We start from the raw sequence: 18,242 nt of genomic DNA, 5'->3' as shown, positions 1-18,242 counted from the left end.
TTATTTGAATGTGGTATTTGTATGAAGTTTACTTGAAAATATTAAAAACATGTTGAAATTTATCACCTTATTAAAAGATAACGTTATTAAATTCCTCATTGATATAGCCAACATAAATTAACACATCGAATGTATTTAGATAACATTATTAAGTTTCTCATTCATATAGCCAACATAAATTAACATATTGAATGTATTTATCATGTGAGGATATGAGATTGGTACTTGTCTTTTTGAACACATGTTACGTCAATGTGTGTTTAAACATGTACATATACATAGCATACTAACCCAATTTCAAAATCATGATTTTGATAAACTTCATAGTTAATGGACTATCCTAGTAATGAATAATTAGTTCAGTTGAATGGCAAAAGTGGGAATCATTAGGTTCGACACCAACTTGTTCACTCAACCAAACATAAATCACTCCTAATTTGATTATTTATTTGTATGCAAGGTCTATACAGGCAAGTGGCATCGGCAAATCGGTTCTATTGCAATTTCTTCATTGGCAAAATTTAACAAAGAGCTCCAGCAAGCACCATCGACCCATATGAGCTGATGCTAGTGAACGTTGAGATTTTGGGCCACGTGCATGTTGACTTAAAAAAAAATAAAAAATTTAATGTTTGGAGCGTGTTTTTTCTTTTTTAATTTATTCAAAAGCACTAAAGTTTCTAGTGTAGGATCTAATTTAGATAAGTAAGCCACCGTCGCTTCTCTCTCTCTTTTCGGGTCTAGTGGTGGTAGTTAGAATAGGTGTTGCGGGTAGATCTGGTGTATAGAGTTGATGATTGAAGGTTGCAATGTTAAACCGAGATAGTGATCGAAGGTACATGGTCTTGGTGGCAGATCCAGATTTAGAGGTCTTGCAGCAGGAGCAAATGAACAGGTCCCACATAAATCAGGGGCCCAATAATTTTCAGTGTATGTAACTATTAATACACATAAGTTCTTATTCTTTCTGATTATGCTAAGTAATAACATGCTAACGAGAACTAATTTGGGATGTATATACATTTTAAATTAGTATATATACTTTAAAATTTGTTAGATATATTAAATCTATATTGAGTTTCTTTATATTAGATTTATGCATGCGCAATGTGGTGGCAGTAAGGATAGTAATGGCGGAGGTGGTGGTGACGTAGTGGGGGCGGCAGTGAGGACGACGGTGGGGGCAACGATGGTGTTGAATGTAAAAATAGTTGATATTAAAGGTAGTAGTGTATATATTTTAAGTCTTTGAGAGATATATATTGTAAATTATTTCATTAAGGATATTATAGGTATATTAGATGGAGATGTTTAAATTAGTGAATAAAGAAAAGGGGTATTTTTGGTTTTTCAAAAGTAAAAAATTTAAAGGAAAAAATGAGTGATTTATTTTATTAGATAGTATAGATATAAGTTAGTTATAAATAATTGTGTTGGAGCTAAATTAATCAATAAAAACTCTAATAGGTCATTTGACCAATTAAAAACTTAATTTATTAAAAGGTAAACTCTTATAGTTTTAAAATTTTTTAATATTTTCTTTGTTTAAATTTTTTTAATATTTTCTTTATTTAATATATAAGCCTAACTTACAAAAGAAAAGAAAAGTTAGACTTTGCAATTTGTGATGTATCTAAATATGTAACTTAAAGATGTATCCAAATATGTAACTTAAAAAGCTTTTTGCAGCCATTGTTTTAATATTATTCTATAGTTATTAACTTGTTAATGTTAATAATGTTTTTAAGCATATATTTATCTTCAGTTGTAGAGAGTCCATTACGTATATATAATATAGGGCCTCGGATAATCTACAGGGCGACCATGCTTGGTGGGAGACAACAACCAGATTTAAGGAGTGGTGGGAGAGATAGGGTGGCAAGAAGGTGAGTTTTTTAGAACGGGTTGAATGAAAAGTTGTATTAGTTTACTGTTATTAATAGTATATATTAAAAGCCATTTTGACATTGTGTATGCGGGTGTAAATTGAATGATACTATCTACTATTTGAAGAGTAGAAGGTGGTGTAAATGAAGATATAAATAACTTAAAGTTGGTGTAAATGAAGATATAAATAACTTGAAGTTGGTATAAATGAAGATATAAATAACATTACCTATTACTTGCGGGTAGTGAAATAAATCGAGAATTTTAAATCGAGTTTTGTAGTTCACTTCCTGTGTAAGTAAATGAGAATCAAACTCGATTTTTATTCAAAAGAATATCAGCTAATCTTACAAAAAGCGATCGCAAATAGTTACTCAAAGAACAGTTATAAAATCGTTTACAAATTCCTAAAGGACTGTAAACCTCAACAGGAAAAAATGTTCATACCTAATTTCGAAGGACCATTACTGTAATATGTAAGTCAAGGGTATAAGAAAGTCTTGCTGCAACTTCAAGGAAACACAAACCCCACCTTCAAAAAGTCTACCTTTCGACCAAATTATAAACCCCCAAATTCCTAAACATCCAAGAAAAACCTAACTATTTCATCTTCTTTCAATTTTAGTTCTAAAAGGTACAAACTTTAACTCTTTTTTGTTGCGATTTCATATTTCTTGAATTTTGTATGTGATCATTTTTTTTTTATTATTAATTGGAATCTAGAAATTTAGTAACTTTATAATTATTTCCTTATGGTTGAATTGACTTATCATCTGATCAGATTGTAAAGTTAGTATTTTGATGATATCTTTAGACACCCTTTAATAAGTTTTAGTAAATATATAAGTTTAAACTGTCTGATTAGTGTAATTAGCAATTTGGGTATTTTTCTTATAGTTGAAAGTTAGTGTTTTTACTTTTTAGGGTTTTGAAGATCTGATTTTTTGTATTTATAACTTGGGTTTTTTAGGGTTTTAAAGATCTGATCAAGTTTAGGTTTATAAGGGAATTGGTTAATACATTTAGGGATTCGGAAAGATGAGTGATAATCTAATGGACAAAGTTAACGCGCTCGGGGAGCGTCTTAAGATTGGTGGATCGGAGGTCGGTCAGAAGATTACTGCGGGAATGAGTTCGATGAGTTTTAAAATGAAGGAGTTTTTTCAAGGTCCGAATCAAGCTGACAATCTTGTGGAGGAAGCAACTGCAGAGACGCTAAATGAGCCGGATTGGGCGACTAATCTTGAACTGTGTGACATGATTAATACTGAGAGGATTAGTAGTATTGATATGATACGTGCGATAAAGAAAAGGATTATGTTGAAGAATGCTAGGATTCAGTACTTGACTTTGGTGTTGCTTGAGACTGTTGTCAAGAACTGCGAGAAAGCATTTTCGGAAGTTGCTGCGGAAAGAGTGCTTGATGAGATGGTGAAGTTGATTGATGATCCGCAGACGGTTGTTAATAATCGTAATAAGGCTTTGATATTGATTGAAGCTTGGGGTGAGTCAACTGAGGAGCTTCGATATCTGCCTGTTTATGAAGAGACATACAAGGTATTGTTATTGGTTAGGACCTGTGTTCATAATCTAATTTTGGCTAATAAATGAGATTAAGCTCTTCATTGGTTGTGTAATGACAGAGCTTGAAATCAAGAGGTATACGATTCCCTGGTCGTGATAGCGAGAGCTTGGCTCCAATATTTACCCCTCCTCGTTCAATTCAGCCTCCAGAAGTATATCCCGTCCCCCCACAGCAGGTTCATCAGGAGATGCCGATTCAGATTCAAAGCTTGTCACCCGAACAAACAAAGGAAGCCTTTGATGTGGCACGGAACAGTGTTGAGCTTCTATCCACTGTTCTATCTTCTTCACCACAGCAGGATGCTTTGCAGGTATTTTATTGCACTGAAAATTACATTCGTACGACAGAATTGTATACAAGTTGTAGAACACATAATGACCATCTATATCACTTAAAGTATTTATGTTTTGAGAAAGTTACCTACATTGGTGCACAAAGCACTGAAGCTTCCTAAATCATTCGATTTTAAAAATCAGTTATCGTTGAATTAGTCTTGTTTTTTCTTATCATATATAACACACTAAGCCTGTATCCACAATACAAGTGATGGGAAGTGTGTCAGCTCTGTGACCTTTTTCGATTCCACCTTGCCTGTGTCAGCATGCACAACAATTAACCCATTTTGACTGTAATCCATTTGACTTATTCCCCCACCTGTCTGACCCATCCATTTTGCCACCTCTACTTGTGAGATCTAAATGTCAATGTATAGGAGATCTAAAGCCTTAAACATGATGCTATATAGTTTGTCATTCGTCACTTCTACCACTATTTGTTAACTTTAGTAGGTCTCTTGTCAAAGTTTATACCTAACGTCTTATATTTGCTGTAATTACAGGATGACTTGACCTCAACACTAGTACAGCAATGTCGCCAGTCCCAGCTTACTGTTCAGAGAATAGTGGAGACAGGAGGAGATGACGAGGCTCTGCTCTTTGAGGCCTTGAGTGTGAATGATGAAATCCAGAAAGTTCTGTCAAAGTATGAAGACATGAAGAAACCTAATGAGGTACACCGTGAGCCACCCGCCATGATTGCTGTTGCTGCTGAGCCTGACGAGCCACCTCATGTTGGGAAAGAAGAGTCATTGGTCAGAAAGCCTGCAGGGTCTCGTGGCAACAACAACAATGATGATATGATGGATGATCTTGATGAAATGATCTTTGGAAAGAAAGGTGGTGGCTCCTCCGAACCTAAAAAGGATAAACCATCCAAAGACGATCTTATTAGTTTTTAGGCTTTCTACCACACATCGAAATTTGTCTCACTCAGGTTGTGATGAACATGAATTTAGGTTCTTTTTTATGTTCTTTGTTCTTTTTTCAATTTATCGGTGTGGGGTCATATTTGGAGCTTTTACCATTGTTAATTACAAGCATCATGGACAAAGCTAGTTGTTGCCTGAACCATTGCTATGCTTTCACACTATAGATACAAATGGTTATGTGATGTGTTGTTCAGATTGTTCTTTCTTGTTCATTACTGTATTAGATATGGAAGAGTGTGTAAACAATTGTTTTGAGTATGATAGTCATGATTTAATTGAATCAAAGGTAAGTATGATGTAAGTTACCATTTCTTAGTTAGGTTACCACAATGAACCAGTAGTGGCGGCCCTGAGAATTTTAACACCCCGGCCGAACAAAGAAAATTGTGCCCATAGCTTTAACCGAATTCAAATATATAAATAACTTTTTTTATCAACGATAATTAGCATTATAATAGAAAATTATATATACATAATAAGATCATAATTTTAGAATTACATACCATAATAGTTACTAATTTACTCGATGATCCGTGAAGCTCTCCTAGCATTCTTCATATCAAATTGGTTAATTAGCTCTTCACAATTTATGTTATCTATGTTTTTGTTATCAATAACTATTATGGCCAATCTACTAAGTCTTTCTTGAGACATTGTTGATCGAAAATAAAATTTCAATAACTTTTAACACATCTTTTAACATATTATACATATAAATTTCAAAAATTTATGCCCCTTTAAAATTTATGCCCCGGCCGAAAATCGGGTTTGCACACCCTCTAAACTAGGGATGGGCGTGGGACTAATACCGTCCCGTCCCGGTACCGACGGTACCGATCTCGAAAATGAACAAAACATGGTACCGATCCCGGTCCCATTTGTATTGGTACCGGTACCGGTACCGTACCGAGATGGGACCGGAAAATCAGTACCAAATCCCGAGTAGTCCCGAAAGTTGAGCAAGAAATCAAAAAACCAGGAAAAAAGATGATGTTGTATAAATTTTTAGAGGTATGTTTCATAAATCTTTGAATGACTGGTGATATGTTATTAAATTTTGCTACGGAAACTCATATTCTATTGATTGTTAGAATTATCCAATGAAAAAATATGTCTACAGCTTTTAGAGCTTCATTTCCCTCCATGCACTCTTAGAATAGAGACGACAAGATATGCATAGGCGCATAGCATTTGTTGACTTTGCCCAGAAAAGGTGACATTTTAGTCACTTAAAATTATGTTAAATTATCGTAAGTTATTCATAACTTTGCCTCTGTGTTCAAGAATTTCAGTCACCTTTAATTTACTTGCTATACTTATCATGTTTCTGATGTTGAAAAACTCACTTTCTTACATCATCTAGTGATGGCAAGATTTATATTATCATTCAAGAATATATATATAGATATATATATATATGCATACTACATATAGATTTAGATATACATAACATTCCATAAAACATATATAAATGGTATAGTCGGTACTAAACGGGACCGTCGGGATTCGCTCGATATTTCCCGCTCCCGGTACCGATTAGTACCGATCCCGCAAACTCTCAAAATTGAGTACCGGTCCCGGTCTCGATCGGGATTCGGTACCAATTTTCGGTACCAGGATCGGTACGGGTCGGGATTTGAGATTTTTGGCTTATCCCTACTCTAAACCTCCCTGAATGAACTCAATAGCCAAACTATGCGAGAGAAAAATATTTTCTTAGTCATTGGCAAAGTGTATTCAAGATTTACTGGTTTTTTAATTCGTTAAATTAGCATATGCCTGTTTAATGCAGTAAGAGTAATTATCTTGTATTGGTTTTTTACATGGAAGTATATGTTTATTCTAACTAGTCATTTTTTTAAATAGATAAAGTGTTAATACATATTAAAAAAATCTATGCTACAAAATTACTGAATGGTTTTATGAACTTTCTTAAATTTTTGTTACATAAAGCTACGTCTAATCTTAGGAGAGGTTAATATTGTGTAAATTAGCCTAAATGTGTTACGATTATGTGAGGATCTGCTAGTGATAGTAGATTTATCTTAACAAATTTTTGGATAAACACATAAACACAATAGTAGTTTTCTCAATTTTCATCAATCGTCAAAGAGAAGTAACTTATTTTCATCACAATAGTAAATCAAATTGTTAAGGATAAACTTTCGTGACAGTCTGATTATATTTACAAAAACGATTAACTAGGGACTAAAACGTACACTCATAATAGCTAGAGGACTAGAATTTTAAATCTTCTTTACTTTTCTTCCTCTTAACATGAACAAAATCAAAAACACAGATTTGTTCTAGATTCCTGCTACTTCACTTCAATTTAATGGGGTTTATGTTTATTTCACAAAGTTCAAATCTTTAGCCTCATATAACACTTTTCAATTCTTTGATTTTTTTTTTTTTCTCAATGGTTGGTGGCAGACAATACTCATCTTTCTCAATGAAATCTTTAATCACCAAAATCACTAGATCTCCCAGATTCTTACTAATCACCATTATCCTCACATTAATCTTAATCTTTCTATACTTAACCTTGTCATTATCAGCATTCCAAACAAACCCCATATCCAAATACAAGTCATATACAAGCCCAAATAATATTCAGTACTCTTTTGTGGATTCACTTGAACAGTTTTTGGAGAAAACCCAGCTGCCAAAATCACATTCTGATGATTCTGTCAATGAACCAGAAGTTGTTTTGCAGGAAAAAGTGAAAAAGTTGGATGCTTTGATTTGGAAAAATGAAATTGAAAGGGTTTATCAAAATTCGGCTTTTTCGCCTGTTAGGGTTTATGTATATGATATGCCTGATAGGTTTACTTATGATATGCTTTTGTTGTTTCGGAATACGTATAGGGAGACTGTTAATCTTACGTCTAATGGTAGTCCTGTTCATCGCCTTATCGAACAGGTTGGTTGACTGGCTAAAGCTGTTGATTTTGTATTCTTTTGTTTGGGGTTTTAATAAACTGGCTATTACTGTTTATTAGAAGTGTTAGATTAGAATTAGAATAATAATTTGCTAAATGCTCGAATAGTTGGTTAGGACTTATGAGTTATGATATTATATGATTGTTATAAATTCAAACAGTTGAAGCACATTCAAACACTATAATTTGCAGCATGTTAGGTTAAATTCTATTGATTTAAAAGTATAATCTTGTCAAGTTAGATACACGGCATTTGCTAAACACTCAAGGAGTTGGTTATGAAATTGAGATTATATGATTGTTAAAACTGGAAAGAGTAGAAGGTTGTCCAAATACTATTAAATGCAGTCCATTTGTCTAGCTGATTATTTTGTTCTGATTATTGTTTCTTATAACAAAAGCACTTATAAAACGGAATGCCAGCACTGCCTATTTTATGATTTTATAGTGATTATGAATGTGTGCCATTCAGGGTTCGAGGATAAGAAGTTTTGGAGTAGCTGCAACAAACTCTGATCATTCAAGTAAAACCTTAAACAGTTAAAACATTCTAAACTGGCAAAAGCTGAACAATTGGTTCAGCTTTTTAAGAAATCTTGAGCTTATCTAAAATTTAAAAGGACGATAAGTTCACGTTGATAAGTTTACATATTTTATTTTTGTTATAACTCGAAGCAGTAGAAGCACATTGACACTGTTATCTGCTAGTACGTTTTGTTGCAACTGATTATTTTGTATCTCGAAATACTTTCAATATGGAATTGCAACTTATGGACTTATCCAAGATTTAAAAGGATGATAAGTTCACGTTGATAAGTTTAGTAGTATACTCTTTGTAATAACTTTGAGCAATAAAAGTGCATTGACACTATTATCTGCCGGCCTGTTTTGTGGTAACTGATTATATTTCGTATCACATAAATAGTTTTAATATGGAATGGCAAACAAAACTTGTGTTAACAAGCCAATTGCTTTTGTGTTATTTTTTTGCAGCATTCGATTGACTACTGGTTGTGGGCAGATTTAATTGCTACGGAGTCTGAAAGGAAATTGAAAAGTGTTGTACGAGTTCATCGTCAAGAAGAGGCCGATCTGTTCTATGTGCCATTTTTTACGACTATCAGCTACTTCTTGTTGGAGAAACAACAATGCAAGGCGCTTTACAGGGTGTGAGTGGGTGCCATTGTTCACATGTTGGAATGTATCTTGTGGCCATGCATGTTATATATAGCATCTGCTGTACTGTGTCTATGATTAATAAATTGGGACCTTTCCCTAACACACTTAAAATTTTTGTGACTGCAGGAAGCTTTGAAGTGGGTTACTGATCAACCTGCATGGAAACGATCAGAAGGAAGAGATCACATCTTTCCAATTCATCATCCATGGTCTTTCAAAACTGTTCGCAAATTTGTGAAGAATGCAATATGGCTGTTACCAGATATGGACTCCACAGGAAATTGGTATCTTTTTAGAATCTTTAAATTTATGCATTTTGTGACTTATGTTTTATTATCTTAAACTATATCAATAATTCCAGGTACAAGCCTGGTCAAGTTTCACTTGAAAAGGATTTGATACTTCCTTACGTTCCCAATCTTGATCTATGTGATTCCAAATGCTTATCAGAAAGTGCATCAAGAAGAACAACGCTGCTTTACTTTCGTGGGAGGCTTAAAAGAAATGCTGTATGATTTTTGACCTTAACTTAAAACCCTGATTCTGTTTACCTCTGTGCAAATGGATGGTACTTGTTCTCATTGCTACTTTGTCTCAATTTTTTTTTGGGCTACATATGTGCTAAACCGTCCTTAGAGGTTGCAACTTCGACCCATTTACTTAATAACGTGGCAATTTTGGTTATGTTTCATATCTAACGAGTTGAAAATAAAGCGTATAGACCGGGGCCAGATGGGCCATTGGGCCGAATAAGTCAAAAGATATGTATTTTCAATACATAAAACCTGCTAAATCATTTAGCTAAAAAATTAGATAGTTTCTGGAAGAGTTTGCTAATCAAACTCCACATGCCCTTCATAATTTACATTTCCTCCCTTTCCCTAGGTAAACTTCTATTTATTCTAGAAAAGAAGTCAAGTGAATTACTAGTATATGAGTAAATACGGAAGTAAGAAAATTCCCATATTAGAATCCATGTCACTTTAACAGAGTCACTAGTAAGTTAATCTATAAAAATTGCACAGTAAGTGTTTGAGCCAACCCGTATCCAACCATAGAAGAAGTTACCCTTTTTACTCATACAAGATGTTACCTTCTTACCCCTTCACAAAGTTATACCATTTTTGACCCATGACCCAACCCGTCTGACCTACCCATTTTGCCACCTCTACTTTTCACCCTTGGTAAATTTGACAATTGACACCACCAGCCATATGCATTAGATACTTGGACTAGATATACCCATCTTGTTTGTTCATGCTTGTTAGACAGTTTGACTAGATCTAGCTGACAATGTTTATGCTTTCTATAATTTATATCTGCTTATTACTTATAATATCTTACTTTCAGGGCGGAAAAATTCGCTCTAAACTTGGGTCAGAACTTGGTGATGCTGATGATGTAATTATTGAAGAGGGAAGTGCTGGCGAGGCGGGGAAAATAGTTGCACAAAGTGGCATGCGCAAGTACATTTTTGTCCCTGAATTGTTAATTTTATCGTTTGCAGGGTTTTAATACATGTCTTGAGTTGGTTGTTATTTGATAACAGGTCTGTGTTTTGCCTGAGTCCAGCTGGTGATACACCATCGTCTGCTAGACTGTTTGATGCCATTGTTAGTGGTTGCATACCTGTTATAGTCAGTGATGAGCTTGAGCTTCCTTTTGAAGGAATAATTGATTATCGTAAGGTTAGTGCCAACATATCCATTTTAATGTGGACGAAACATGTCAGGTTAGGTTGGTCTGTCAATACTTATTGTAATTATTGATACGTTAAATATGATTACCAAACTTAACCAATGAAACAACTATAGATCTTTTTGAATAGAAGTGATTTTGGAAGTCGTGAGCATTTAAATAAACTGTGGGTGATTTTTGGCTCATTTGGATCGCTTCATTTATAGCCATGTTTGTAAATTTGTCCATTTATACCTGTCGGGAGTCAAATAGAAACAAGATCCACAAGGGGTTGAATTTGCCTCGTTTATAATTGCTACAACATCATACTTCTGTTACTTTTTGTACATTGCTCGGTTTCATCAACTGATGCTTCAATTTAATGGCTTGCAGTTCTCTTTATTTGTTGCTTCAAGTGATGCTGTGCAGCCAGGCTGGCTTCTGGAATACCTGAGAAGTATTAAACCTACTCAGATAAGAGAAATGCAAGATAATCTAGCCAAGGTTTGTGACACTGAATATGCTAGTTAAATATCTGTATTCTAGTTTGCTAAATATCTCTTGTGAAGGCTGTTTACAAGTTTGAGACTTTGAGTTGACCATCTCACTCACTATAAGATGATATTCCTATGAAATCCTCATTCATTGCAGTTCCTAGAAGTTTTTTGGTTTTTTCATATCAAATATATTATGTTCTAGCTTTAAAAGAGTATTTACATATTTTGATTATAAAGTATATATACCAGTTAGTAGTTCCTCAAATTTTACCTTCGCCGAGTCTGTTTCTACATAATAGTATTTGACATGTGAATTTCAACTTCATCCCTGGGTATCAGTTGCTGATTTTTAACAGTTGGTTGCGTCAGTGGACGTTATCTTGTAAACTCAAAGTAGATATTGTAGGCCATTTAAAATTTGAAAATTTAGCATTATTTCCTTTTTCTGAAGTTTGATGATAATACTTTCGTATATGTGACAGCATGTGAGACATTTCTTGTACTCCCATCCTGCTCAACCGTTGGGGCCAGAAGACTTGGTTTGGAGAATGGTGTGTAACTCTATCTCAACGAGACTAGATCTGACTTTTTATTTTGATGTCGCAATTTCAAACCAATTACTTATGAATGGGTCGATTGGGGTTTCTTTTGTCTTCAATCAGCCAAATATAGAAATTTAGCTCAAAGGAAACCCCATTTAAACATGTCAAAAGTCACTTGAAGGCCATCTATGATGCATATAGCTTTATTAGAAAGGCTTAAGAGTCTAGTATACTTTAAAACAAATTCAAAGAAGTGTATATGGGTCAATCCTGATTCGATCCAGCATGCTCATTTTGACCTCTTACCCAACCCACCCATGTTGCTATACTTCTATTCATTCGTCTCCTCTGAATTTGATATATTGTTTGTATGTGTGTTAACAGATGGCCGGTAAACTAATGAACATCAAGCTTCACATACGAAGGTCACAACGTGTCGTGAAGGAATCGAGAAGCATTTGCATGTGTGACTGCAGGCGTCCCAACATTACTAGCCTACCGCCTCCTTGACGGGTTTGGCTGAAAAATCCCTCACGTTGTTGTTCCATTTTCTAAACATTACAAAAATTAATTTCCAATTATTATTCTTTTGTTATAGGGAGACGTATGTAAAAGACTATTTGCTTTCAACTACTCTGGTATAGAAAAGTTGGTTTTGAGGCATAAAAGAATCATAGAAAATAAAATAGTTATGCTTAATTTGTGGGAAATGGGAATCATCATATATTCATAGATAAATTCATCATATACGTGTATGTATATCAATCTATCATATAATATAGCAAAAAGGGGATGTGAAGAAGCATCATGGGGACGTGCAATCCACATTCATTCATATGCATTCCATGATTGAAACCATACACTTTTAATATTCTAACGTGTTATATTTTACAAGATCTCTGACAGTCAATTATTCCATAGAGACATTGTGATTATTCGTTCACAAGATGTCAAGATTTGACTAATTACTAGACTTTGTATTTCGGGAAATGATTTGTACATACATGTTTTGATTAATTTACAGCCAACACTTTAAATTTGATAATTTAACTTTGCAATCTCAGTCAACCACAGGTTTCAGCACTAGTATCATTGTTTTAGTGTAAATGCGTTGCGAGGTCCAGTGAAAGACTTTGCTAGAAAACGGTCACATATGACTAATCCCTGGTTTGATCGAAAAGACCATGAGACTAGCTAGGTTTCTCTGTCATTTTAACCTTTGGTTGGAAGACGAAAATTACAAAGATTAATAAAAGCAAATAGTAAAAAAAGAGATTTTGTTAGAAGTAGTAAAACTGTAAAAATGTCAAAATCCTTGTTACCATATTCCATTTATAAACTCCATAGACTTTCTAGACTAAAATATCCTGGCGGTGATCGTGGGAGCAAAGACAAATTGGTCTCCGTTTTTTAAGGATATTATAATAACGCGTATCTATACATACGCATTATACATACATTACATTTCATGACCTTCACGTTCACATGTTATGTCGGAATACAGCTAACTATACTTCATTAGCTCCTTCCAAGATTTAGATCTTACCACAACTATAATATTGTCTCCATTTTCATTCCATTTCATTCCCATATACAACCCTTTAAAACATTTTTCATTAGTACTAATCTACATTGTATTCTTAAATGGTAGATAACACCAAAGTTTCTTGCTTTCATAGTACATTTCGTTTGGTTTGATCAGGGTCTAGTATTAGTACATTTTTGTGAACATGTCAATGAATAATAGCAAGTCTTTCAAGCCGAGTCGGTCTAATCTATCAGTTAGCTCTGATGCAACAGATGCACATAACAACAACAAACCACCTCTGCCACCAACTGTCACATTTGCTAGACGAACGTCTTCAGGGCGATATGTAAACTATTCTAGAGATGATTTGGATAGTGAACTAAGTAGTCAGGATTTTATGAACTATACAGTTCATTTGCCACCAACTCCTGATAACCAACCAATGGATGCAATTTCGCAGAAGGTTGAGGAACAGTATGTGTCTAGTTCGTTGTTTACTGGTGGGTTTAATGCGGTTACTAGAGCTCATCTTATGGATAAGGTGATTGATTCTGAGACTAATCATCCTCAGATGGCTGGTGCCAAAGGGTCTTCTTGTTCGATTCCTGGATGTGATGCTAAAGTGATGAGTGATGAACGTGGAGATGATATTCTTCCGTGTGAGTGTGATTTCAAGATTTGCAGAGATTGTTATCTTGATGCAATCAAGACTGGTGATGGGGTTTGTCCGGGATGTAAGGAGTCGTATAAGACGACTGATGTGGATGAGTTGGGAGATATGGGTGGTGGTAATGGTGGCAGGCTGCCTCAGCTGCCACCGCCTGGTGGAATGTCGAAAATGGAAAGGAGGTTGTCGTTGATGAAGTCAACGAAATCTGTGCTTATGAGAAGTCAGACGGCTGACTTTGATCATAACCGGTGGTTGTTTGAAACTAGTGGGACTTATGGTTATGGTAATGCTATTTGGCCCAAAGAGGGAGTAATGGAGAATGGTAAAGATACCGATCATGTTGAATCTTTGGAGTTGATGAACAAACCGTGGAGACCTTTAACTCGCAAGTTAAGGATCCCCGCTGCTATTTTAAGTCCATATAGGTATATTTCCCTTGCTTTCATAATATATTTTTGTGTTGTTTTACCTAGTCAATTGGTGGTACAAAATCAATATGTCAAATGGTAACTAGAAAGATTTCGACTTAATATTTGACTTAATTTGATGGAATCTTTACAAGTCCTCCAAATTTTAGGCATCTTGTTATAGCTTGTAAGTAACTCTGTCCCATTATTGCACACTAGGATCCTGAAATTATTGCAAATCTCTAGCTATATATATCGGTTTTGATAGATGAGTACAAGCATGAATCAGGGGTTGTATGGATTTGTAACTTATAACTGATCATCTAGTTTGCGATGTAGAATTGCAGTAATCTGATTTTGATGATTAGCATTATATTTAGGGGTCAAATAATAAGCTTCGGATAATTAGTTCATAGGGGTTGTTTGGATTTGTAATTTGGAACTGATTATCTAGTTTGCGATTTAGAGTTGCGGTAATCTGTTTTTGATGTTTGGATAAACAAGTTCTGTTTCCTAGCATTTTATTTAGGGGTCAAATAATAAGCTTCGGATAATTACTTCATACCAGCTAAAGTTATAATCAAACGGTCAAATATATATGGTTTTGTGGTATGCATTTTGTGCATTTTTGATAGATAGTGGCAATTTTTGTGCAGGCTTCTTATTGTAGTTCGATTCGTTGTTCTTGTACTCTTCTTGGCTTGGAGAATCAACCATCCAAACAATGATGCAATATGGCTATGGGGAATGTCAATTGTTTGTGAACTATGGTTTGCCTTTTCTTGGATCCTCGATCAATTACCTAAAGTTAACCCAGTGAATCGTGCAACTGATCTTAATGTATTGAAAGAGAAATTTGAGTTACCATCATTAAGCAACCCAACTGGAAAATCAGATCTGCCAGGCATTGATATCTTTGTCTCAACTGCAGATCCAGAAAAAGAACCACCACTTGTTACTGCAAACACCATTTTATCGATTCTAGCTGCTGATTATCCTGTTGAGAAGCTTGCATGTTATGTTTCTGATGATGGTGGTGCACTTTTAACCTTTGAAGCCATGGCAGAAGCTGCAAGCTTCGCTAACATGTGGGTTCCATTTTGTAGAAAACATAATATAGAACCTAGGAACCCGGAATCTTATTTTAACTTAAAGAGGGATCCTTATAAAAACAAGGTAAAACCAGATTTTGTCAAGGACCGTAGAAGGGTAAAACGGGAGTTTGATGAGTTTAAGGTTCGGATTAATGGTCTTCCTGACTCTATACGTCGTCGGTCTGATGCTTATCATGCACGTGAAGAGATAAAGGCCATGAAGCAACAGAGACAAAAGAGAGACGACGAAGTGCTTGAGATTGTCAAGGTTCAAAAAGCTACATGGATGGCTGATGGAACTCATTGGCCCGGGACTTGGTTAGCTCCTGCACCAGAACACTCTAAGGGTGATCATTCGGGAATCATTCAGGTAAATCACTTGGTTTACAAACTCTTAATTCTTGTTAATATAAGAATCAAAGATTACTTAAGGTGTGTTTGGCATTTCGTTTTGAAAGTGATTCTTTGACGAATGTGTTTTGAAGCAGTGGATAATCAGTTTCTAATGTGTGGTTACAGTAATACTGATACCAATTGTCTGATTGATCATTTATGGTTAATCAGTTTTTAATCTCTTCTGATACTGATTCGGGTTATCTGATTGTTTTACATGTAAATACTAAAATAATCAGAATATGCCAAACACTTGAACAACTATGTATACATTAATTAAGCACGAACATTCAAACACTATCTCGTGAGCCTGTTTTGTTGCAGCTGATTATCTATTATAAGTATTCCACATGATATAATCACTTTCACAAAACACGAAGCCAACTCCCCTCCCCCCTTTAATCAGTTTTTTCTTTTCTTTTTTTGTTAGATAAATTACGCTTCTGATAATCATATAAAGAGGCCAGGTTATCTATTGGGAAAAATGTTAAACATAAATTGGTCATTTATCTATTGATACCTTAGATAATAAGATTTTCCAAATACAAGCTTTAAATGTCTGTTACATTACAACTGATTATGTCATTCTGACCGCTACAGGTGATGTTAAAACCTCCAAGTGATGATCCTCTACAAGGCACAGAAGAAGATGCTGGTATGCTGGATTTTAGCGAAGTTGACATACGTCTTCCCATGCTTGTGTATGTATCTCGTGAGAAGCGTCCAGGGTATGATCACAACAAGAAAGCAGGAGCTATGAATGCACTTGTTCGAGCATCTGCAATCATGTCAAATGGTCCATTTATTCTCAATCTTGACTGTGATCATTACATCTACAACTCTCAAGCCATGAGAGAAGGCATGTGTTTCATGATGGATAGAGGTGGAGACCGCCTTTGTTATGTCCAATTCCCTCAAAGATTTGAAGGTATTGACCCGTCTGATCGTTATGCCAACCACAACACGGTCTTCTTTGATGGAAACATGAGGGCACTTGATGGACTCCAAGGGCCTGTCTATGTAGGAACCGGGTGCCTTTTCAGAAGAATCGCGCTCTATGGGTTTGACCCACCTAGGACTAAAGAACACCACCCGAGTTTCTGTAGCTTCTGCTGTTCAGGTCGGAAAAAGGCCAAGTTTAGTACCCCGGAAGAAAACCGAGCATTAAGAATGGGTGATTCTGATGACGAAGACATGAATCTTTCTCTTGCTCCCAAGAAATTTGGAAACTCGACTCTTCTGATAGATTCCATTCCCGTGGCTGAGTTCCAAGGCCGCCCACTTGCTGACCATCCAGCAGTCAAGAACGGAAGACCACCAGGAGCTTTGACCATTCCCAGGGAGCTTCTTGATGCATCCACTGTTGCAGAGGCTATAAGTGTCATTTCATGCTGGTATGAGGATAAAACTGAGTGGGGACAACGTGTTGGGTGGATTTACGGGTCAGTGACTGAAGATGTTGTCACAGGTTACAGAATGCACAACAGAGGATGGAAATCCGTGTATTGTGTCACCAAAAGAGACGCCTTCCGTGGGACGGCTCCCATCAATCTGACAGATAGACTTCATCAGGTTCTTCGTTGGGCTACTGGGTCGGTTGAGATCTTCTTCTCACGTAACAATGCATTGTTAGCAAGCTCTAGAATGAAGATTCTGCAAAGAGTTGCCTACCTCAACGTCGGGATTTATCCTTTCACCTCCATTTTCCTGATTGTCTACTGCTTTCTTCCGGCACTTTCCCTCTTTTCGGGCCAGTTCATCGTGCAAACACTAAATGTGACTTTTCTAGTCTACCTTCTGATCATCACTCTGACTATCGTCATGCTAGCTGTTCTTGAAGTAAAATGGTCTGGGATTGAGCTAGAAGAGTGGTGGAGAAATGAACAGTTTTGGTTAATAGGAGGTACTAGTGCCCATTTAGCTGCAGTTCTTCAAGGACTACTAAAAGTGGTTGCCGGCATTGAAATATCTTTCACTTTAACATCAAAGTCAACTGCAGAAGATGAAGATGATGAGTTTGCAGACCTTTATGTTGTGAAATGGACATCCCTCATGATCCCACCATTAACTATAATGATGGTCAACTTGATTGCTATAGCCGTGGGGTTCAGTAGGACGATATACAGCACGATACCACAATGGAGTCGTCTGCTTGGTGGCGTTTTCTTTAGTTTTTGGGTGTTGGCACATTTATACCCATTTGCAAAGGGACTAATGGGAAGAAGAGGAAGGACACCAACTATTGTGTTTGTGTGGTCTGGGCTTATTGCAATCACCATTTCTCTTCTGTGGGTCGCGATCAACCCTCCACAAGGTCAAAACCAGATTGGTGGCTCGTTTCAGTTTCCGTAAAGATTTGTTTATTCTATTCTTTTTAACAAACAGTCTTATGGTTGGTGGCCTATAGATTGGTATAACACCATTTTCCATATTCATATTCTATTGTTTTGTAGTTAATTTACATCAAAAGAGGCATTTAGTTTTTTTTTTTTTTTCTAACCATGTTCAAGGTAAGAATATACAATTCGGGAAATCACAAGTTCTGATACCGGTTTACAGGCCTAAGTCTTGGGT

General features: G+C 35.7%; 3 protein-coding genes across 3 annotated transcripts; all 3 read left to right on the top strand.

Annotated features, from left to right (window-relative positions):
• The first annotated feature begins 2,410 nt into the window (after positions 1–2,410).
• On the top strand, positions 2,411–4,932 carry LOC122586926 (TOM1-like protein 1). The gene is made up of 4 exons (XM_043758956.1): positions 2,411–2,521; positions 2,858–3,444; positions 3,531–3,782; positions 4,311–4,932. Exons 2-4 carry the CDS (start codon positions 2,926–2,928, stop codon positions 4,707–4,709), a joined length of 1,170 nt encoding a protein of 389 aa, XP_043614891.1. The 5' UTR covers positions 2,411–2,521; positions 2,858–2,925; the 3' UTR covers positions 4,710–4,932.
• A 2,136-nt stretch (positions 4,933–7,068) lies between these two features.
• LOC122588707 (probable arabinosyltransferase ARAD1) lies at positions 7,069–12,286 on the top strand. Its single transcript, XM_043760877.1, has 9 exons — positions 7,069–7,662; positions 8,675–8,848; positions 8,987–9,144; positions 9,222–9,369; positions 10,211–10,326; positions 10,410–10,548; positions 10,931–11,041; positions 11,517–11,585; positions 11,961–12,286. The coding sequence occupies exons 1-9, from the start codon at positions 7,159–7,161 to the stop codon at positions 12,084–12,086; spliced, it is 1,545 nt and encodes a 514-aa protein (XP_043616812.1). The 5' UTR covers positions 7,069–7,158; the 3' UTR covers positions 12,087–12,286.
• An 834-nt stretch (positions 12,287–13,120) lies between these two features.
• Positions 13,121–18,163, top strand: LOC122588833 (cellulose synthase-like protein D3). The gene is made up of 3 exons (XM_043761044.1): positions 13,121–14,199; positions 14,838–15,645; positions 16,269–18,163. The coding sequence occupies exons 1-3, from the start codon at positions 13,307–13,309 to the stop codon at positions 18,018–18,020; spliced, it is 3,453 nt and encodes a 1,150-aa protein (XP_043616979.1). The 5' UTR covers positions 13,121–13,306; the 3' UTR covers positions 18,021–18,163.
• The last annotated feature ends 79 nt before the right edge of the window (positions 18,164–18,242 follow it).

The sequence above is a fragment of the Erigeron canadensis genome, chromosome 2 (assembly GCF_010389155.1).
Source record: "Erigeron canadensis isolate Cc75 chromosome 2, C_canadensis_v1, whole genome shotgun sequence".
Taxonomy (NCBI): Eukaryota; Viridiplantae; Streptophyta; class Magnoliopsida; order Asterales; family Asteraceae; genus Erigeron; species Erigeron canadensis.
Note: the sequence above shows the minus strand (reverse complement) of the source record. Positions and strands in the feature narration are given on the sequence as shown.

What these genes read in the sequence shown, in the direction of transcription:
- LOC122586926 (XM_043758956.1), top strand. Translation starts at nt 2,926, where the DNA reads ATGAGTGATAATCTAATGGACAAAGTTAACGCGCTCGGGGAGCGTCTT. An exon ending in TTTATGAAGAGACATACAAG is followed by an intron (nt 3,445 to 3,530) that starts GTATTGTTATTG and finishes GTGTAATGACAG; the next exon opens with AGCTTGAAATCAAGAGGTAT. An exon ending in CACAGCAGGATGCTTTGCAG is followed by an intron (nt 3,783 to 4,310) that starts GTATTTTATTGC and finishes CTGTAATTACAG; the next exon opens with GATGACTTGACCTCAACACT.
- LOC122588707 (XM_043760877.1), top strand. Translation starts at nt 7,159, where the DNA reads ATGGTTGGTGGCAGACAATACTCATCTTTCTCAATGAAATCTTTAATC. An exon ending in TGCAAGATAATCTAGCCAAG is followed by an intron (nt 11,042 to 11,516) that starts GTTTGTGACACT and finishes TATATGTGACAG; the next exon opens with CATGTGAGACATTTCTTGTA. An exon ending in AAGACTTGGTTTGGAGAATG is followed by an intron (nt 11,586 to 11,960) that starts GTGTGTAACTCT and finishes GTGTGTTAACAG; the next exon opens with ATGGCCGGTAAACTAATGAA.
- LOC122588833 (XM_043761044.1), top strand. Translation starts at nt 13,307, where the DNA reads ATGTCAATGAATAATAGCAAGTCTTTCAAGCCGAGTCGGTCTAATCTA. An exon ending in GCTATTTTAAGTCCATATAG is followed by an intron (nt 14,200 to 14,837) that starts GTATATTTCCCT and finishes ATTTTTGTGCAG; the next exon opens with GCTTCTTATTGTAGTTCGAT. An exon ending in ATCATTCGGGAATCATTCAG is followed by an intron (nt 15,646 to 16,268) that starts GTAAATCACTTG and finishes TGACCGCTACAG; the next exon opens with GTGATGTTAAAACCTCCAAG.